Source organism: Lissotriton helveticus, chromosome 2_1 (genome assembly GCF_964261635.1).
Source record: "Lissotriton helveticus chromosome 2_1, aLisHel1.1, whole genome shotgun sequence".
NCBI lineage: Eukaryota > Metazoa > Chordata > Amphibia > Caudata > Salamandridae > Lissotriton > Lissotriton helveticus.
Genome location: NC_136059.1, coordinates 1,687,428,265 through 1,687,451,128, shown reverse-complemented (window position 1 = coordinate 1,687,451,128; position 22,864 = coordinate 1,687,428,265). Strand labels below are relative to the sequence as shown.

Genomic DNA, 22,864 nt, shown 5'->3' with positions numbered 1-22,864 from the left:
ATTTGCAAATGCAAAATACAGAAAGAGAATGTGCCACCCATCACTGCGACTCGCGTGAAAATGTATTAATCAATTGTAACCTCTCACATTGTGGTAAAGCATTGAGGGGCGCATTTACTACGATTTCATGGAACATGACGCAGCATGGAAACTTGCTGCGCTGTGCTGCACTTCGTGATAAGGACACAGCAGAAATGCTCCATATAAACAAAAATATGGAGCGATACTGCTCTTTCCTTGCGCCATACCCAGGCACCCTCGCAATGTAGAGCAAGGGTGCCTACATTACGGGCAGGATTTTTTTGTGCAGGAAGAGACATAAGCAGGGTCGGACTGGGATCCCAAACCAGCCCTGGCATTTATGTCCGACCGGCCCATATCGGGGTGGAAGGGGAAATGGCGGGAATAATGCTGCTGCGCTGTTACAAGGGTCCTATTTTGCAAAACCGTCCCCCAGTAACAAAAACAGCCCTCACCAGTCTAAAACCGGCTCCTAGTCTTGCAACCCAACCGGGAAAAGCCCAGTGCCTGCTACGGCCAGTCCGGCCCTCGACATAGGCTTAGGAAAGAAACACATGAGAAATGCATGGTCTACTTACAATTCCAAGAAAAAGTTGATGTACTCAGACAGACCCTACATGTATACCTTGAAATCTCAGGAGTGAGCTTATCAGGTGTAAAGTTCCCCAGTACCTTGGAGTACTCCACGCATGAGGAGATGTCTGACTTTCTTTGTGAAGCAGGATCCTTTACGGGTTAACGTGAAAGGTTCCAGCTTGACAAAAAGAGGGCTTGAAACTGGAGCTGCATTATATGTAATTGGTCTGTGCTTATGTTGGTGTTGCTTTGCTGTGGTTATTAGAGTGATTTACACCTGCTTGCTGAGTGGTGCATGCCTTCCCAAAAATCCCACATCTGAGGAGAATTGATAGGGAGAAACCCACGTAAGAGTGTCAGTAAAAAGAAGATAAGAGAGAGTTGATTACAAGGCCATTGTTTCAATGGTTATCACAAAAAGCACAGAAGCAGTTCAGTCAAGGGTTTCAACATTCAGGACACAATGTTATCAGCACCAGATGGACAGGCTCTCAAAATAACAGCTAAACAATGTGTTAGGGAAGCCATAAGAGGAGGGCGCTCTTATAATTGTTTCTCGTAAGCACTAGCAGAATAATTAATGCAAAATTTGAATACAAATTCAATAAACTTTTGAGCAGGGCTGTGATAAGAATTCAAAAATTGCTCTCACTTAGTTTTCCAAAACACTTTACACTGATTTGCCCGCCTGTATGTGAGCTAACTTTATTAGTGTTATATGTTGTATTCTTATATTTATTGTGTGATGTATGTGCTTGGCCTCTTTGGTGTGATGCTTTTTAGGCAGAAGCTGCCGAAATAAAGCTTTCTGAATTCGAATTTGATATTATCAATTTTCCTAGAGAGAAAAGCTCATTTTTGTTGTGCAAATAATCATTCAGATTTAACCAACCCACAAAACAGTCAATTATTTGTGGCACACTTTTGTAAAGATCCTACCCCACAACACTAATTTATTAAAGAGCGACTGCTCACATAAAATAAAATAATGGGGAGATACGTGTCCAGTGTTTCTATTTCTTATCCTGTATCAAACAGTGCGATGGAAGTATCATCAACCCCTTCAATAATTTGATGATGTCCAATGTTTGAAAAATATTCACATTTCAAGCACAATTTGAACAGTCACAGAATTTCTTCAAATGTGACTGTTTTCTGGCAGAACGCGATGAGCCACCATGTATTTATTTATATATATAATTGTGTTGTCTTTTGTAAGATATATTTTTTTATCTGTAACAATAGAATAATTGATTTTTGCCTGAATGGCAACTAGCTCGGGTTATACAGAAAGTGAGACTGTGCATTATGTCAGTCAGGAAGAGAGTCATTTTAGACAAGTTGGATCACACCTGAAGCATGGAGGGTTACGTTTCAGCCCACTTCCCCTGCTGACAGGGACTGCAGCAGCACTACTTTTATTGCTGGTACAAAATAAAAACAAAGAAGAGGAGCTCAGAAAAAGAGGGAGGGGCGCTTGCCTTTAAGCAGTCACCACCAGAAGAGCAGGCATGCTGCTGTTCAGAAACCAGATGCAAAGGGAAAGACCTATTAGACAGTGAGAGATGGCAGATGAGACCTTCATTTCAATGAAGATGGGCATTTTGCTTTACCTAAACAAACCAAGGAGCATTGACTTCGAGAAACAGGTAGTGATGCCCAAGGGCTAAGCAGAGCACAGGTAGCGGGCTTTGCTGCGCCTCTTAAAATAACATAACACGTATTTGTAAAAAGTACAGTCACTCTTAGGGGGTATATAGGAGATTAAATAACAGATATTTATCGCTACCCAACTCAATGGTAATCAGTTTATCAACCTCAGAAGGATGAAACGCTGAGTGTCCCTGTCGGTATTTAAGCGTGTGGCCAGGTTAGACAGAGATTTCTGTAGTGAATGTGGTAGTCTACTAAACCACAAGACCGGGCAAATAAATTCAAGAGATGTGTGTTGGCGGTTAATTGCACATTGAAAGCCTCATAACCCATTGCCAGCTACACTTTCCAGGAAGACACATTAACAAACTGATAAATGAAGGACAATAAGGGCCATTTTTACGAAAACATATTGCAGCGCGGAGCTGAGCCAACTATGGCAGTGCCGCTCTCCGACATTTTCAAAACACAGGGATGCACCATATTCACTAGAACACTGCGCACCCCTTTGTTTTCCCAAACACTGGATCTAAATTTAGCTGCCTAAAGGGGCGGCCTTAGGCATGTGCAAGCTGTGCACCTGCACAGGGCCACCAAACCCCAGTGGCCACCACGCCAATATATATCCTTAATATTATAATCCTCTGAGAATGGATACATATTTGCGTGGCGGCCCCCGGCAGTGATTTGGCGACTTCCGGCTCTGTTCCACTTCCAAACACCCTAACCTCCCCACCCCCTCTCTTCACTGGCCTCCGCGCTCCGTCCCGCCCAGACCCCCTCTTCCGGGACCCCCTACCTACGCTCCCTGCCCAGGGCCGCCATGAGCCTAGAGCCGCCCCTGCTGCCTAACACCAATGCAGGCACACTTGCACCTTAGTGTAAGAGTGCCTGCATTGCAGGGAATGATTGTTTATGTGCAGAATGCAGCAGACATAGAAGTAGCAAACCGTCATTATTTAATGATTGTACATGTGGAGGAAGGGACACCTTCGTGCACATAAAGAATCCCTAATAGCATTTTGCTGTTTCTCCATGCAGCACATATAGAAAAAGCAAAAATGAGGAGAAATAAAAGAATTGCTCCGCGTTTCATGATTCTAAAGCCTACTTTTACATGGCATTAGTTTTTAGAACTGCCTCAGGTTTGTTTACACCTCCTTGTAAATCTGGGGCAGTATCAAAAACAGTGGGTGTTGCGGTGGAACGCCCACCCATTGCATGCCTCATTCATGCCAAGTGATGCATGTAAAGGGGCCTTATTTACAAGGCAGCATTAAGCCACAATAAAGTGGCTTAACGTTTGCTTTGTAAATATGGAGAAGGGCATATCGCCACCAGAACGCCGCTAAAAGGGACGTTCTGGTGGCGATATCCCCTTGTAAAAATGCACCAATACGTTTTCAAAGAGCGTCATGAACTATCCGAGTGTGAGCTGATTGACAAACAAATACCCAGCCATTTTGAAAGGTAAATATTGGACAGCTGAGTTCACTTGTTAGAATATGGCAGTGTATGCAAGGAAAAGGTTCACCAAACCTTCACTAATTAGCAATTCGTCCGTGACAATTAGTTGATTCAGCTGTAGTAGCTAAGACTTTTTCCATTTTCGTAAACACCCGAAACTTTACATTATCTGACGGTCTCGTCACGTGACTGTGACACACTGATCTCATCATCTGACAGCTTTTCTTGAGTCACATTGCCTGTAGTTCTCCCTTTGGCTGTAAGTAAATGCAAGAATTGGAGAAGCACAAGCTTAGATGGGGCGCAGCAGTTACATGATACAAGATCCTCTGCACCAAATACAGACTTACACCATAGAATTACACGATTACATATGCTTAAATTGCATTTGACACAGTTACATTCTTTGCCACAAGGAAATTAAGTGCCCTGCTCAGAACCAACTAATTTTCAGTCACATGCGGATGCTTAGATTTGAACCCTTGTATCTCAGGTTCAAGGTCGCAGCCTAGACCACACCTCCCCCTATGTTTGTAATACAATCGTAATTTGCACCCAGTATTAACCAGACCAATCTTCCTTCATAAAGCTCTTGAAAGGTAGAAAATAATTGTCTTAGATGGTTCTAGTCTTGAGTTGGGTTTTGGTGTTAATTTTCACTTTTCATCCAGATCTTAATTTGCGGGAGGACCTGTTTCAGTTCAGATAAAAAACTCATTCTAGCAATTATATTATTTATTTCTTAATACGGTGTACAGCAGTACACCCATATTACTAGCATAAATAATGATCCCAGAGCTCTTATTCTTAGTAGTCTTTGTTAGCTCCTTGTTGGGCTGAAGTGAGTTAATAAATTCTGGTATGAGCAGTTGTAGCCCAACAGCTACTCTACTCTGTCAAAGAGCCACTCAACTCTGTTAGTGGTCCTACCATCTACGCTGAAAACTAGCACACGCTGGACCGCAGTCCATCTTGGATCTCAAAGGCTCCATCGAGTTTGTTAGAAATTGAGGTCTCTAGTTGGCAGAAGTAGGTACCTTTGTCCAAATAGGAACCCTTGCTTCTAATCAGGGTAAGGGGGATACACTTCTAAAATAATCCCTGCTCACCTCATTGTTAGCTTGGCACAAGCAGACAGGCTTATCCCAGAGGCAGTGTATAAAGCATTTGTGAACACATACAGTAACAAGCATTGAAAATGCAATAGGTCTCGCAATAGAAGAGTTTTACATTTTTCGTTTTGCAAATGGATGAGTGGCGTTGCGTGGATGAGTGGCGTTGCGTGGATGAGTGGCGTTGCGTGGATGAGTGGCGTTGCGTGGATGAGTGGCGTTGCGTGGATGAGTGGCGTTGCGTGGATGAGTGGCGTTGCGTGTGTGAGTGGCGTTGCGTGTGTGAGTGGCGTTGCGTGTGTGAGTGGCGTTGCGTGTGTGAGTGGCGTTGCGTGGCTGAGTGGCGTTGCGTGGCTGAGTGGCGTTGCGTGGCTGAGTGGCGTTGCGTGGCTGAGTGGCGTTGCGTGGGTGAGTGGCGTTGCGTGGGTGAGTGGCGTTGCGTGGGTGAGTGGCGTTGCGTGGGTGAGTGGCGTTGCGTGGGTGAGTGGCGTTGCGTGTGTGTGGCGTTGCGTGGTTGAGTGGCGTTGCGTGGTTGAGTGGCGTTGCGTGGTTGAGTGGCGTTGCGTTGTTGAGTGGCGTTGCGTGGTTGAGTGCCGTTGCGTTGTTGAGTGGCGTTGCGTTGTTGAGTGGCGTTGCGTGGTTGAGTGGTGTTGCGTGGTTGAGTGGCGTTGCGTTGTCAGAAATATCCATCAGATGCTATAAGTATAGGAATCCAAAGACAAACAATCATGGATACATATATGCTTGTAACTGACACATGGCAACTTGAGATCTATGCCCTAAGCAGATCTGAGTCATTTAAAATGGAAAAAAAGCCCTTGCACACAATTCAATCACGATTAGGCAGTGAGTACAAGTCACACTCCCAGAAATGAGCTCCTCATTTACAAACAGCTAACTTCTGATATTTTCCTTGAAGGATTGTGAAAAAAGACTGCAACTCCCAGAATACATTAGTTGTAGAAACTGACATCTGGTAAGCCAGATTTAAAATGTGAAATCACATATTGCAAAGATAACCTCTGCATTAGACGACCGATTCTATTTGTGTTGTACTTAGTCCCTACTGCGCTTAAAAAGACACAGAAACTGTCATGCGGAGCTAGAATGTAAGTATGGCCATACATGCGGCCACTGAAAAGTAACAAAAAACGGGTAAAAAACAACTACGAAAAAATTAACAATGATAGGTCGGAGGCTTAATGGTACCTTAACAGGAATACATGTTTTCCAAGTGAACTGGGAGCTGAATCCCACAGAGCAGCAAAGGGCAGCTGAGCAGTTTTCAATTAGTGGTGGCGGGAGATTTGCAGGGCGGGGCTCTGGATAAATGCCCCCTCTCGCAATTGCTTCAGAACGGTGGACAAACCTGGTGTCACAAAGGGATCTTTGACCTCTTACAGGACCTGTTGGTATTTCCAATTTCCTCATATAACAAGGCCCTAATGTTGCAAAGGAAGTCGGCAGATACTGCCGAATCAGAGGGAATAAAAACCACTAGACCCATAACCTCCCGAGGTCAAGAGGTTACAGCTCCAGGGCCTCAACATGTAAGGTGGAGCACTAAGAGGATGGTTTCAGGTGGCCTTAAATTACCAAAATGTGGCTAGTCGCTGGCAAGAGGAAAGGAAGATAGGATCAGCCTCAGAGTCGGATATAACATACATGAATGCAGCACGCAAATCACAGGAACACAGTCAAATTAAGCTGTCACTTGCAGTCCATTGTTCAAAAATCCTTGCAACGAGTCGTGCGTGCCTCATCAAAAACACATGCTAAAACATATATGCTTTTGGCTTTTTCAGTGTGGTGGGGATAAAAAAAAATCCTGCACCAAACAATTGGTACTCTGCTACTTGAAAAAAAGATAAAAGTTATTTTACTTTAGCGTCGTGTAGATTTTTAGTCTTCAGGACGGCGGGGAGTTATGCCCGACAAATCTAGCCCCATTTATTAGACCAATAAAAAATACAAACGTTTAGGACACCCCTGTAAAATCTGCCAGCACTCGTACCTTCTTGATTGGATAAAGGCAGTGACGCCGTTGTATTTTTGAAGCTCCGTTAACTGGACATGCACTAACAAGTGAAAGCGGGATGTAATTAGGGGGGAGGAGAAGTCTGGGCAGGCAGGATGACTCAGGGGAGGGGGCGGCTTAAATTACCAAAATGTGGCTAGTCGCTGGCAAGAGGAAAGGAAGATAGGATCAGCCTCAGAGTCGGATATAACATACATGAATGCAGCACGCAAATCACAGGAACACAGTCAAATTAAGCTGTCCCTTGCAGTCCATTGTTCAAAAATCCTTGCAACGAGTCGTGCGTGCCTCATCAAAAACACATGCTAAAACATATATGCTTTTGGCTTTTTCAGTGTGGTGGGGATAAAAAAAAATCCTGCACCAAACAATTGGTACTCTGCTACTTGAAAAAAAGATAAAAGTTATTTTACTTTAGCGTTGTGTAGATTTTTAGTCTTCAGGACGGCGGGGAGTTATGCCCGACAAATCTAGCCCCATTTATTAGACCAATAAAAAATACAAACGTTTAGGACACCCCTGTAAAATCTGCCAGCACTCGTACCTTCTTGATTGGATAAAGGCAGTGACGCCGTTGTATTTTTGAAGCTCCGTTAACTGGACATGCACTAACAAGTGAAAGCGGGATGTAATTAGGGGGGAGGAGAAGTCTGGGCAGGCAGGATGACTCAGGGGAGGGGGCGGAGCGGGGAGAGCGGCATGTGGATTGTACAACAGACGGAGGGCATTGCTGTGGGGAGGGGGTGTAGGAGAAATGCACAAGGCGGGCAGGGGAGGGGGCGGAGCGGGGAGAGCGGCATGTGGGTGTTAAGAAGCCGGGCCTTTGAAGTGAAGCTAAGCTTCACTTCAAAAGGTGTCGGAGGAATGCGGCTGACGGTGATTGCGGCTGTGCACGCGCTTTTAAGCTCAATGCACATGCGCATTGAGCTTAAAAGTCACGGGCACTGCAAGGAATCGCCACGATTCCTTGCTGCTTAGTTAAAAGTTGTTTAAGCCGCAATAGGCTCGCAAGCTCGATGCGCATGCGCATCGACAGGCGAGACCTAATAAAATGAAAACACTAAAAATGGACACCACACCAGTTTAGAAAAATAGGTAATCTGTACCTAAACCAAACAAGACCACAACAATAAAAATCCACAATACAGTAATAAAAATATCACTTTCAAATGGTAGAAATAGTTCAGTTCAAAGCAAATTGCAGATGCAACACTCTTCACACAAAGTACCTTGGATGTGTCACACAAACAAAAAGGGTCGCAGGGATGGTGATGCCAAAGTTCCTTACACTCAGGGAAGGTGATGCGTTGGTTCCCTGCTCCGGGGTAGAAGATGTGTCGGTGGAGGAGATGATGCATCAGCTTCTTAATACGTGGGAAGGTGATGCGTCGCTTTCTTACTGCATCCCCCAATGATGCGACAGACCTGGCACCTCAATGCGATGCGACGATCCGGGACAATCCGTGGGTTCTTGCAGCTGCACAGCAGGGCTTGTGTTGGAATCGGTGTGGTGATCTCCGATTTCTCGAGGCGCGGGCAGGTGCTGTGACGAGTCCGTCGGCGATGCATCGGAGACAGGTGCGGATGCGTTGCGCTTTTCGAAGTGGCGTTACTTTTCCAGCTCCCAGTGGCAAACAGCCTCCTGAGGTCCAAAACAACAGCAGGGGCTTCTCAGTAGGTCAGAACTCCCAGCAAGGAAGTTCAGGAGAGCTGGTGGTGAAGTCTTTGTGTCCCTGAGACTTCAGAACAAGAGGCAAGCTCAGTTTCAAACCCTTGGAGATCTTCCTCAAGCATGGGACACAACAAACAGCAAAGTCCTTTTCCCTGTCCTTGGCAGAAAGTAGCACTGCAGACCAACCCCAAACAGCAAACATCACAGGGGCAGTATTCCTCCTCAGTTTCTCCAGCTCTTCTCCTTGGCAAAAGTTCCTCTTGATTCCCAGAAATGATCTAAAAGTCTGGGGTCTGGGCCCCTCTTTTTATACAATAAATCTCTTTGTTCCCCAGTGCAGAGAAGCTCTTTGCCCAGTCAAAACCAATTCTGTCTTCTCTGGTGCAGCTTCCTGGCAGGAGGTGGAGACAGCATTGTCCTTGGCAGGCCAGGCCCATTCAGGTGTGAAAGAAATCTCCTCCCCCTACTGTGAATGCAGCCCAGGTCTATTCAGCCCAGCCCTGACTCACCCTGGAAAGGCAGGGCACACCTCAAACCCCCAAGTGGCTGTCTGAACACAATGCACATTCCCAGCCCTGGTCACTCCAAAGCCAGACTGTCAATACACAACCTAGCGGAGGCACACTGGATGGTCAGGCAAGAAAATACCCACTTTCTAAAAGTGGTATTTTCAAACCCAGAATGTAAAAATCACCCTCACTAAAAGATGCAGCTTAACATTCTGAGTTCAGGCATATCAAACTTTATTTTCCTAGCTTGTTCCCAAGGGCTGTTATGCTTATAAGATGTTATAAGCAAACTCCCCATTTTATCCAATGGGGACAGATAGCCTTACAATAGTGAAAAACGAAATTGGAAGTATTTCACTATCAGGACATGCCACACACATTAGGGATGTCCTACCTTTCACATACACTGCACCCTGCCCACAGGGGTACCTCGGGCCTACCTTAGGGGAGACTAACATGTAAGAAAATGGAGGTTTAGGGCCTGGCAAGTGGGTGCACTTGCCAGGCTGGCGCAGAAGTACTAGGCTGCACACAGGCACTGCAATGGCAGGCCTGAGACCTTGTTGCAAGGCTGCTTGTGTAGGTGGCACAATCAGTGCTGCAAGCCTACTAGCAGCATTTGGTTTACCGACCCTGGGCACACATAGTGCACTGTACTAGGGACTTAACAGTAAACCAAATAAACTAATCATGGCAACATCAATCCATCAGAACAATATACAAGGAGAGCTTATGCACTTTAGCACTGATCAGCAGTGGTAAAGTGCCCAGAGTCATAAAACCACCAAGAACAGGTCAGAAAAAATACATGAGGAAGGCAAAAAGTCCTGGGATGACCCTGAAAAAAGGGCCAAGTCCAACAGAGGAAATTCAATATCATTGATTCAGGCATGCTCTATATTGGTAGCCTGGAGTGAAAAGGGCTCAATATAGTTGAACTGATTCCTAATTCTCCTAATTGGAGAAGTGCTGATTGTTAAGTAGACATCACACGATTCTTGGAATGCTTTCCGTGAGTAAGGTACATATACACAGTGTATAAAGAAGGTATGAAGTTCCTATTAGGAAGGGAAGGTTGAAGGCTGCCAAGGCGGCAGATCAGGTGCTCTGTTCCCTTAGGAGCAAGGGCCCTCACACACCTCAAAGGGTATCATGCTTCACCGTACGGCAGCTCCTGCTGGGCCGGCGTTGCAATGCCCAACAGACCCAGCAGGGTTTTTTTTTGCCGGACTTCTTTTGTGTTTACCAACAAAACAAAAGAACTCCGGCAAGGAGCCTTTGACCTTCCCTTTCTGATAGGAACTGCATACCATCTTTATACATAGCCTTTGTTGGAGCGTGTATGCTGGACCTTTATTTGCCCCTGGTCCCTCTTTATATTGCTCAACATATATACACTGACCGCATTCACCTGGTATACTCTGATATTGTCCCACAATTGGAAAAAGTTGATTGTTAATCCCTAAGGTCCCACATAGGTAGAATCAAGCACCGAACATTGGTTCATTGCAATGTGAAATGTGCTTTTGTTCTGTACACCCAATTGTTTACATTGAGTTATGTCTATTTTTTTTTTTTTTTAAGAGTTATGTCTATTTTTAAATTATTTATGAGGATAACAAGTATGTTATTTATGTGGCTCACAATATGACTATTTAGAACGACTTCTAAACAAGCCAGTATGTTTTACACAGTACAATAATTTAACAAGACTCAAAGTACCGACTGTGTGTATCGTCAATGTCCTCCATAGTACGGCTCCCTCAGGAGATGCTGCAGTAACGTTCACAGTGTAGGCGGCACCTGGGTGCAAGCGCAAACAAATCATCGGGGACTCGCTCACAGCAGTGAAGTTAAATGATATCGTGTGTGAAAACTTCTTCTGGTACCATCGTCTTCCTTCAACGTGAACCTTTTGTAAAAAAAACAAAAGCATGAAATATCGTTTTTTTTCTTTAAGATTTATTTACAGCAAACAAAAGCATACAGGAGGTCAATGTGACCAACACATCTCTAGTGAAACTGAAATAGCATACCTGACCACAACTTTACAAATGGAGCTTTTAAGGGTCCAAAGGTTGCAAATGCCATGGATGAAGATAGATGATCAAAAGGAGGCTTTGGGGGCTTATTCCTCATTTCAAATCAGATTTCATAAAATGAATACAAATCTGTGGCTTATCAGGGCTTGTGTGTCCCAAGCAATCTTCTGCTAGTTACAAGCGTGATCCTTCATCAGAGATATGGGAGCACGCTTTTCCAATGCTATTACAAGTGGAGGGCAGTCAGGGCTCTTTGGCCGGGCCTCAAGTTTTGAGGGCCTCCATTCTCCTATTAGAACACATTTTAAATAATAAAACAGAAGATTTGACCTGTTTCTTCTTGATACAGCTAAAGCAGAAACACCATTTAATGGTGCCTCTTATTCCCTACTTAATATATCTTCTTAATTACGAGCTGGAACCACAGAGAGGCCACGCAGACCTTTTGGAACTCAGCCCAATGAAACATCGGCCATACCTGGGATTGACTATGGACCTCAGCACCATAGACCATCTGATATACCTGGAATTGACTATGAACCTCAGCACCATAGAACATCGGCCATTCCTGGGATTGACTATGGACCTCAACACCATAAAACATTGGCCATACCTGGGATTGACTATGGACCTCAGCACCATAGAACATCTGACATACCTGGGATTGACTATGGACCTTAGCACCATAGAACATCAGCCATACCTGGGATTGACTATGGACCTCAGCACCATAGAACATCGGCCTAACCTGGGATTGACTATGGACCTCAACACCATAAAACATCGGTCATACCTGGGATTGACTCTGGACCTCAGCACCATAGAACATCTGACATACCTGGGATTGACTATGGACCTCAGCACCATACAACATCTGACATACCTGGGATTGACTATACACCTCAACACTATAAAACATCAGCCATACCTGGGATTGACTATGGACTTCAACACCATAAACCAGCTTGCTTTATTTTTTGTTGTAAAACATTGGACAAAGGTCTCATAATACTTTATAAAATCAAAGTCACAAAAACTGTTACATTTTCTAAAGCAATACAAAACATATCAACATAAAAGAAAATGGCGTGCACTAGAAACACATCTGGAATCCCTGGTTACTGTATCGAAGAAGAGTTAAACACACCATATTGGTGGTACTAGTGAAAAAATAATAGAAGAGAATGGAAAGACTCCTCCAAAGAGCCACCCCCTTCTCTTCTTCGGTTTAAAGTTTTCTAATCAAAGAAAGCTTTCTGGTCCATCAAGACTGCTGAAGTGTCCTGGAGAACCAATTTACAAAGTCCACCATTCTAGGCAGTGCTTAATCTATGCCAATGGCTGCTGGTGGCGGGCACTGATACTCATCTGTGGGAACCAGAAATTGTTTTTCTTCATCCTACTTGCACCCAGAGGAAGAGAAGGGAAGGATGGTTCAAAAGAGAAAGAAATAGTACGAGAAAGATGGGAACACAGTGAAAAAGGAAGAACGCAGGGGTGAAAAGAAACCTGAAAGAGTGAGATAGAGAGACAGGAAGTGTAGAGTGGTGGAAGAAAGAAACAGGAGGTGGAATCCAGACCAGGCAACCTTATCAATCAGCATCCTCATTATTCATTTCCAAGAAAACCTTTGTGCACCAGCACCTATGTTTCTCACAAATTAGGCACTGAGTCCTCTTCACACTTTGTAGACATAGGCATATCTATCAGAGGTGCAGAGAGTGCATCAGCACCGGGGCCGAGCGGTCAAATGCGCCCAACTGTACTGGCTTTTTCACTTCTGAGAGTTTTTACTGGGAGCAGAACAGGGAACTACTTGGCAAGAGCCTGCATCTGTGTGCTCTATTGTGCATGCTCATAGTGATCCAGCAGCTGAATCACAGATGTGCAGCCCTACACTAGTGCAAGTTTAGAATGCGTCACTTGGCCCAGCAGACAGAATTATAAGAGATGCTCTGCTCAGGATGGAGTCTCTGAGTTCTGTCCAGGATGGCAGCAAGGAGTAAAACCCAGAGGAGCAGCTAGTTATAGCAACAGAAATATGTCACTGAGTTTTAGTCATTCTTCTGCAATCATGCTGTGGAATCAGTTTTTGTTGGTAATAGCTGAATAATTATTTTGTAAAATTGTATATCTTTAGTTCAAGACAGTAAAGCACATAACAGGTTGTCATGAGTTTCAAAAAGTAAAACATATATATAGAATTATAGATAGGTAACAGTGAATTATGGGAATGTTTTCCACCAAGGGGCTCTGAGCGACATCAAATAGACGACAAGAGTGAAGCTCAAGTTGTATATTTGACATCACTCAGAACCCTCAGATACGGCCGGTGGGAGCGCAGGGTTCTGCAGGAGGATACCCCACAGAAGTTCTGCGCAAGTCTCCAGGGTTGTACTGGAGGATATGGCACATGGATCTTGTCCAGTCTGCAGTTCTTTACAGTGGCATGACCCTCGTCAGCACCTATCTCGTTGCCTTTGCATACAAAAATGTAAAATTTGTTCTCAAGCACAAAGTCCTCAAAAAAGAGAAGATGCAGTTTCTAAAGAAGTGACCCGCAAGCTTTCTGAAGCAGATAACCGAAAGATGTCACGAAAAGAAAAGGATGAAAGAATTCTGTGAAAGAAGAATGAAGTTGCTGACTACGAGGCTACAACCTTTTCTATTTTCTACAACAACACACTTTTCCTGGTTCTTGTCATCATTGCATCGTTTTTTTCTTCTGAGGAACTTCAACCCAACTGTAAACTACATTCTGTCTATCAGTGCTTCATCTGGACTAATCGCTCTACTCTCCACGGGGTCTAAATAGACCGAAGCAATGCAGAATAAAACGTGTTTTTGTGGGAAGTGTACAAATTAAATGTCCTGTTGTAAACTTGACAAAGGTTTTCATCAGAGGGGTTTTTATATCAACCGAGTTGTTCAATAAACTTCACTCAGTACCCCGAGGTGAAAAATATTCCTGCAAATTACTCTTTATTCATCTATAATTTTATGTTGTGTATGGTCTTCAAACTCATCTGTCCCGGCTTTCAACTGCTACACCGGGACAGAGAAGTAACAGGGGGAGCCATTCATAACATGATCCCTCCTACCTGTCCCAGAGGATATGAGGCATGCGGTATAGAGAAGTAGCACTTGTCTACAGAGGATATGAGGCATGTGGTATAGAGCAGTAGCACTCGTCTACAGAGGATACGAGGAACGCAGTATAGAGAAGTAGCACTTGTCTACAGAGGATATGAAGCATGTGGTATAGAGCAGTAGCACTCGTCTACAGAGGATACGAGGAACGCAGTATAGAGAAGTAGCACTTGTCTACAGAGGATATGAAGCATGTGGTATAGAGCAGTAGCACTCGTCTACAGAGGATACGAGGAACGCAGTATAGAGAAGTAGCACTTGTCTACAGAGGATATGAGGCATGCGGTGTAGACCAGTAGCACTCGTCTACAGAGGATATGAGGCATGCAGTATAGGGCTGTAGCACTCATCTACAGAGGATGTGAGGCATGCGGTATAGAGAAGTAGCACTTGTCTACAGAGGATATGAAGCATGCGGTATAGAGCAGTTGCACTCGTCTACAGAGGATACGAGGAACGCAGTATAGAGAAGTAGCACTTGTCTACAGAGGATATGAGGCATGTGGTATAGAGCAGTAGCACTCGTCTACAGAGGATATGAGGCATGCAGTATGGAGCTGTAGCAATCATCTAGAGAGGATATGAGGCACGCGGTATAGAGCTGTAGCACTCATCTACAGAGGATAGTAGGCAGGCGGTACAGAGCAGTAGCATTCGTCTACAGAGGATATGAGGCATGCGGTATAGAGCAATAGCACTCGTCTACAGAGGATATGAGGCACACAGTATAGAGCAGTAGCACTCATCTACAGAGAATACGAGGCAGGCTGTATAGAGCAGTAACACTTGTCTACAGAGGATATGAGGCACACGGTATAGAGCAGTAGCACTCATCTACAGAGGATAGGAGGCACGCGGTACAGAGCAGTAGCATTCGTCTACAGAGGATATGAGGCCCGCAGCAGGATAGAGCAGTAGCACTCGTCTACAGAGGATATGAGGCATGCGGTATAGAGCAATAGCACTCGTCTACAGAGGATATGAGGCACACAGTATAGAGCAGTAGCACTCATCTACAGAGAATACGAGGCAGGCTGTATAGAGCAGTAACACTTGTCTACAGAGGATATGAGGCACACGGTATAGAGCAGTAGCACTCATCTACAGAGGATATGAGGCACGCAGTGGTATAGAGCAGTAGCACTCATCTACAGAGGATACAAGGCACACGGTATAGAGCAGTAGCACTCATCTACAGAGGATAAGGGGCACGCTGTATAGAGCAGTAGCACTCATCTACAGAGGATATGAGGCACGCAGTGGTATAGAGCAGTAGCACTCATCTACAGAGGATACAAGGCACACGGTATAGAGCAGTAGCACTCATCTACAGAGGATAAGGGGCACGCTGTATAGAGCAGTAGCACTCATCTACAGAGGATATGAGGCACACGGTATAAAGAAGTAGCACTCGTCTACAGCCCCCCAGTTTCTGCCCCTGAGCACCAAGACCTCTGCTTCTATTAATGGGGGTGGTGCCAATGCCTGTAGGAGGAACCCTGATGTTACACATATCATCAGCACAAACCCAGGACAGAACTATCCATGGATGCAACCAGCCTAAGGGCTCCTGTTTTAAAGGGGCTGCATTAAAGTATTTAGGGATAGTTCACGGTTCTGGGCACTTCACTGCAGGTTTCAATATTTCTTCTTATTAGCAGCTCCAAAGGTAAACACGTTTCTAAATCTGTGTTTACCACCTCTCCTCAGTCTCACAAATATCCAGAAACTGGTCACTCCAGGGCTCCTCCATGAGCAGTTCTTCAGGGACAGTCACAGAGTGCAGGACAACATGGCACATCCTGCCAGAGGCACTACTGGCCCTGCAGATGAGACTTGACCTCATTTCATAGGGACCTGAGATGTTCTAGAGCTTACATGTGATGTGCCAGAGAGACTGTGACTGTGTGCTTGTGAGAGAGTGTGAAAGATAGAGGAAGGGTCTGAAGTCAAGGTGTGTGACAAAGAAGAGTGATGCTGACAGGGTGAGTGATACACCCTGTGAGAAAGATACGTTTTTAAATGAGGCAGGGTGTACATAAGAGAGAGGTAAACAGCCTATGCAGATGAGTGTGCATGTGCAAGGGGGACATAATGTATAAAGCTTTTTTTGACAAAGATCCTGGGTGAAACTGACAAGGGGCGATCACACATAAAACTGATAGTAAATATTTGGGTTTAATTTCCAGAGCTATGTATGTGCATAGGGTTCACTCTCATTCACATACCACCTTTTTATAAAGGTACAATACATGTGCTATTCATAAAACATGGCTTAGGCCTGTAAAAAGTGTTTCTTACGCATACATTTTCATGTTTGTACACCTTGTATTACAGTGTAGAGTGCTCGATGTAGGGCAGGGAACACTGACCACCATACTTGTTTGTATTTACTAACTTTTGCTCAGAGATTTACTCTTCTCAAGGATAGTAGTAAATTTGGGGTGGAAATGTGCTGACAACACGACCAAAACTGGTGGCGGTTCAGGGTAAAGGTATATCTCCATAAGGGGAAACATAAATTTGGAGAAACAAAGTGCACTCATGCTGCACGTTTTCACATGTGTAAATTGACATTTGCTAAAGTTTTCTGAGTACTGCTGTACATCTGTGACTGGCACAGCATTTTATAATCCCTCTAGGATTTCTTTGTGAATTCTCAAACTTTGTAAATCTACATCTAAACGTAGAGGTAAACAAGCATAGAAGTAAACCTTCAGGTAAATTCTTCGCAAGAATTGGGCTGTTTCTGAGATGCGGTGTACATCATGTGACAGTAATTAACCATAGTGTGAGATACTGAGAGAGATGGCTGGCACACAATTGAGCTATATTGGACTAGATTAGTATGTAGTGCTTGAATTAATGTGTGGTGGTGCCTGATCCCAGAGTGCATGTATATCTGCTATAAAACTGGAAAGCAGCATTGTTGTGCTGAGCCATGTTTTAAGATATGGCACTGTTATCCTGTAGCCATTTTAAACAGCTGCATTTTGGGCACTGTTTAGTGCAATTGTACTGAGAACATTTGCAAACCATACAAGGGAGATCTTTGTTAGGTTTCTGCTAAGGAAGATCTTTTGTTTTCAATACAAAACATACACTTCGAATGGGATATGGGAAATCCAGTTGTTCATGACAGGATGGCTTTCTTGTCTATCTTAGGTGTCTACTCTTGATTCAAAGGTTTATCCTGTTCTTATTTTTGGTCCGCCCAGATGCATTTAGATGTCAGAGTGGTTGACTGGATGAGTTGTATCCTTCTACTGCTAACTTCAGAGGGCTCTTTCTTTCCCGTACCATTTAGTGCTCATAGAAGTGCATGCATTTCCTTTCTCACTCCCCTCCCACTTGCATTCTTTTTGTTCCCCTACTCACCAGTTCCCACTGCTCCTCATCCCACTTACCATCTTCCTCCCTCTCTTGCTCACTATTTTAAATATTTTAATTTGTTGTTTGTTTTTTTAATTTTTAAAATGTATTTCATTTCGTTTTTTAAAACGGCCTGGCAGGTACAAAGTGATATTGGGCTGCTTGGTTACATTTTTAAAAACATTTTTAGCTCTAATTTACTGTTCTGACATGGCTGTTTGCCAGGCTAGAACACTAAATTAAAACTAACAAAATGGCTGCCATGTATCACAATACATGTGCACTCATTTGCATTGGCCCCATGTCACCAGGACGGTGACATGGGGCGATAGAAGCTTTACCAACGCCGCAGCCAAAATTTGGAACACGCTCCCAAAGGAAATAAAACTGTCACCATCGTTATTTCAATTTAGAAAATTGGTAAAAACCTGGTTATTCGATCAATAATCCGCTCAGTAATAATACGTTTTAAGGCAGATACCACCTCATTCTGGGATTTTCAGCAAAATTATAGCGCCAAGACACCCATGGGTATACGCTGCGCTTTATAAATTTTTAAAATAAATAAAATAAATAAATTGGGCAATGAGTTAGATTACCAACGGATGCACGTGACAGAGGCCTACACCTCAAGTCCTCTCAAGAAATTGGTAGGCATGGACATGGCTGTTTGTATACAATCTAAACTATCCTCTTTGGCCCTGTGGGGCAACTGATATGCTGGAAGCAGCACAGCCTTCTTGTAGGGTTAAAGGAATCAAGCTACACATCAGGATGACCGAAGCTGATGGATAAGGACTTCTGCAATGCCGGATTTTAGCACATCCAGATGAGAGCATTTTAAGGAATCCTTTACATTGACAGTGGCTATACCGATAATATGGTAGAGAACTGGCTCTTGTGGACTCATGCTAGAGAACCCTGCTCCAGATCACCCTATAATGATGAGGTATTGGGACCCCTTTTGTAACTCCAGTTGGTATCTCTCTAAATCAGCCCCAAAAAAACCATGGACGTCAACTCACCGAAATGCCAGGGGTGACAGAAGTGACATCACAAGCCCTTTGACCTCCACTTTCACTCCCACACACATACTTACAAATGCACACAAATTCACACATATGCACTCTCTCACACTTAACAACACTCTCACCCACAAGCATACACACATTCATTTAATAGCATTTTTTTACTTGCCTCAGCTGCCATGGAAGGGCTTATTCCAGCTTATTGTACTCCTCTTTCATTACACTATTAGTGACTAATATAATTTATTTATTCACTATTAGTCTAATAAAAAATTGACAGAAAATAAAGAGTGTGGATCCCCAGCTGCCCCTGTCTTCCTGGCACTGAATATGCCTCCACTGAGGCCAGGATTCGGCAAAGGCAGTGCTACGGGTAGCAAAGAGCAAGCCAGGGGCCACAGCTACGACCCCTTGCGACCCCTAAATGACGTCAATGTCTAATGCTACTGCATCACCGCCCACCAAACTGTCCAAGCTGAGTTGTTAAGACCCGAGGATTGGCGTAATACGTGCCTGTGTAATAACAACAAATGAGGGAGGGATACTCAGGGAGTCCCTCTTGGTCCCCCTAATTAATGTAAAAAACAACGAGAGTGAGGCCAAATGAAGAAAATAAGTGCCTGTGCAGCAGGAAAATACAATCCTGAAATACACATTATCATGGAGAATAAAGATTCTGCTGTACCTGGGGTGACATTAACTGGATTCTCTCCTACTGCTACCATCTCGTTTGACGTGCTTCTTCACCATGCTTTGACCTCCTTTTGAAAAACTGATCTCGCGGCAGAGGCAGAGAACTGGCACTCGTTCACCATGAGTCATTGTTGTGTACCAGAGTACTGGATATGATGTATATTTAATTTGAGATCACCACAGAACGGATCTCACAATGCTCCAACAGTTCCTTCATCATTTCTCTAATATATCATAAACTGGGCTACAGCTTGGCCATCACTGGAGAAGTTGTGAACCTGGCCCTGGCGACCAAGCTGATTCACACATAGGATTGCTCCTCAGAATCACCAAGTGCCAAACAGACCATGGAAAATATTGAAAACCATGGATCCATTTAAATGGTCATGGTAACCTTTTTTTATTTGGTAGGTTCTACATAGGAGTTGGTTTTTACTTGTGGTATCGGCACCGCAGATCCAAATGTTGAGCCTCAATCTTAGAATAATCAATTCCCTAATAACATTTTCTACAATACCTACTTACAATCACACTAAAAGGAAATGGTCTGAACGTTATAACAGTAGTAAGTGCTAGGATCACAGTAAGATCTTAACAACGAAGTTCCACAAGTGTTAACCACCACACTTGAGAGGCCATTTGGATGGAGGGTGGACTTTGTCCGCCCGCCACCCTATCGGGAAACGGGACCGCCCGCCATAAGGGCGGGGGTCCCGTTGGGGCAATTAGGATGCACCCGCCACTGCATTTCTGTCATTGTGGTGGGTGGTGCACTCAGCACGGCCCGCCACAATGCCAGGAAGGCATGTTGTGCACTTCCATGCACAACATGCACCGTGCAGTGCTTGCCATGTTGTGCATGGAACTGCCATAGGTACCCCCCATGTGCACCCCCCAGAGTCCCTGGGGGCCCGCAATGGGCCCCCAATATCATACACCGCATGCCTTAATGCTGCCACGGAAAGGCATGTCACCGCCTGCATAGTAATATGGATGGCGGTGTCTAACAGACACCGCCACCATATTAAACCCTTTTCCGCCCGGTCAACTCGTTGACCGGTCGGAAAAGCGGCAGCCAGTCTTTCCATCTGCCACGTTCCCCCCCCCTGCCATAGTAATATGGCGGGGGGGAATGCGGGCGGTGGCGATCCGCCCCGTGATCCTAATGGGCCCCTTAACCTGCAAATCTCAATTACGACCTGTCCAGATCTTCTTCTCGAGTCTGTCAATCACAAAAATATGGACTCTAGACATAGTAGGCCGCTAAAAAAAACTAGTATGTAGCCAAGATGGCCAATACATAGTTCAGGTTACAGCCAGAAAATATAAAAAGAGTTTGATGGAAAATGGAATGATGGTAGAGAAAATTCCAATCAGAGATCTATAAAGTCCAAATGAGGGTTTATCACAGGTTACAACAGAGGGCAAGGAAACAGCATCATGCAACTTGTATTCATCAAGCATATAACGAAAAGAACTGTTTAATATAGTTAGAGAAGTGAGAGAGTTTGTGCATTTAAAGGTTTTGATCATCTTGACGTAAAAACACTTCCCCAAGAGATCAGCAGACATCTGAAAGAGCCCTGTCATCCTCTCTAAAATTCTAATTGAACATCTAATCTTTCAAGACTTTTTTCCATTCTGTACCTCATTGAATTTTGAAGAAATGCTCAACACAGCGGATACGTTAAAAGCGTTGAACGTTGATCCTGTCTCTGCAAACATTATGAAAGAATACCTAGCCTCAATAGACTTGGAGACAAATAGAATTATTAATGCTCCATTCAGCCCAGCAACAGTTCCCAATGCATTAAAACATGCAAGGATAACTTCCTTATTGAATAACCCATTGGCAAACCCAAAGAATCCAGTAGACAGCAGAGTGAACTTGAAAATACTCTTCATCCACAAAATCTTGGCAGGTGCAAGAATTCTTAGAAGCAAATTACATTATTCATGACAGAATATCACACTTCAGACCAGATACAACAATTAAGACTGCACTAATCAATATTAGGGAACCCTGGATTGAGTCCCCTGACCAGGAATAATCAGAAATCATCATTCTCTTCAGACATAAGCATCATGTGACTAGCTGAACCCAAAACATTAACGGAGCATCTGGAAAAAATGTGTGATGACCGCCACTTCAATTTAATGGGTTTCACTATTCCTGAAAAGCAGATCTAGGAAATTCGAATCAGTTTATATTCTTCAACAATTAAGTAGGTTGTGTGTAGGCCCCAGAGAGATCTCCTTGAATAATTAGGAGATCTTTAACCCAGATTCTATCCTAGCACAAACTCCAGTTCCAAATGGATGCAAATATTTTCTAAATACACACAAGCTGGGTATTTCAGAAGAGCATTATAAGAACATCACTACATGCCAAGCTGAGCATCACTGGATGGCAGAGGGGTACTTGGACCAAAACAGCTCTAAGACTGACATCCTAAGAGTTGGAGACAAATGAGGAAATAGCTACTGGTCATCTAGTCCAGGGCTGGATCCATGCCAGATTTTTAGCGTATACCCATTTAGAAAAATGTAGTTAAGTTAAAAATCTGGCATGGATCCAGTCCTCGGGGACCGACTTTGGAGAACTCTGATCTAGTCAAATAAACAAAACTAGGCACCACTCAAAAACCTTAGGCAGTACCCTGAGGATGGCTGAATGTGAAATGCTTTTTTGATCACCTAACTGCAAGAGTGATATAAAAAACATCCAGCTCATGTTTAAGAGAAGCATTCTCCTTATACTCTAAGTATTACACCAAAGTGAGCTAAGGCTTTGATGGTATCGGGATGTATTTACTGGAACACTGTTTACACCGTAGTCCATAAAAAAGCAAATTCAAAATTACAGTGTCTTCAAAAGCAAGCTGGCAAACTCTTCTTCAAGGAAAAAAGAAAAATCAGATCACATCTTTCTGTCCCTTTAATGATGTTGCAAGCTTCTAGGAGCATGGAGAATGAAAGGCTTCAGATTCAGGTAATATTAAAAGGGCTAACTAACTAATGCGGTCCAAATTTGTGGTATATGACCGATTTCCCACTATGCACACAGTGGCTACAGGTGCTTTGAGGGTCAACAAAAGTAAGTGGATTATCAGCACCTGTGCATTTCTTGAGGATGTGCCATCACAGAAATAAATTCAAATTTCTCACATACAGAGAAAGGCTTGAAGAGGGGAGGCTTCTGGCCCTGATGAAGCCATAGTAAAGCACCACCAGAAAGGCTTTAACCTTTTGGGTACATTCGTCACCAGAAAAATAAGGTATATGCCAGGATGTGCAGAATGGTTGAGCATGGGTAGGTGCTTTGACTTCTTACTTAAAAAGTTAAAAAATCAGTTTACAGTAATCAGCGACTCCCGCACTTAACGTGTTATGTTGCTCACCGAGTAAAAAAGCTTCCAGGATACCCGTCCAGATGCTTTTCTCCACCTCAGACAGGTTTCATTGATTAAAGTAAGGTTGCCTATGATGTCGATCTTATCCGCTGGCAAAGGAAAAGAAAATTATAATACG

General features: G+C 44.0%; 1 protein-coding gene and 1 pseudogene across 4 annotated transcripts in view; one reads left to right on the top strand and one right to left on the bottom strand.

The window, feature by feature from the left end:
* Window positions 1-22,864, bottom strand: part of SUSD1 (sushi domain containing 1) — a 678,087-nt gene that overhangs the window by 330,910 nt on the left and 324,313 nt on the right. For all 4 annotated transcript variants that reach the window (XM_078676643.1, XM_078676646.1, XM_078676644.1 and 1 more), the window contains 2 exons: window positions 22,735-22,835; window positions 10,771-10,960 (listed from right to left, as the gene is read on the bottom strand). In XM_078676643.1, the coding sequence (XP_078532769.1) occupies window positions 10,771-10,960; window positions 22,735-22,835 (291 nt within the window). The remainder of the gene's footprint in view (window positions 1-10,770; window positions 10,961-22,734; window positions 22,836-22,864) is intronic.
* LOC144818849 (translocon-associated protein subunit gamma pseudogene) lies at window positions 13,487-14,025 on the top strand (annotated as a pseudogene).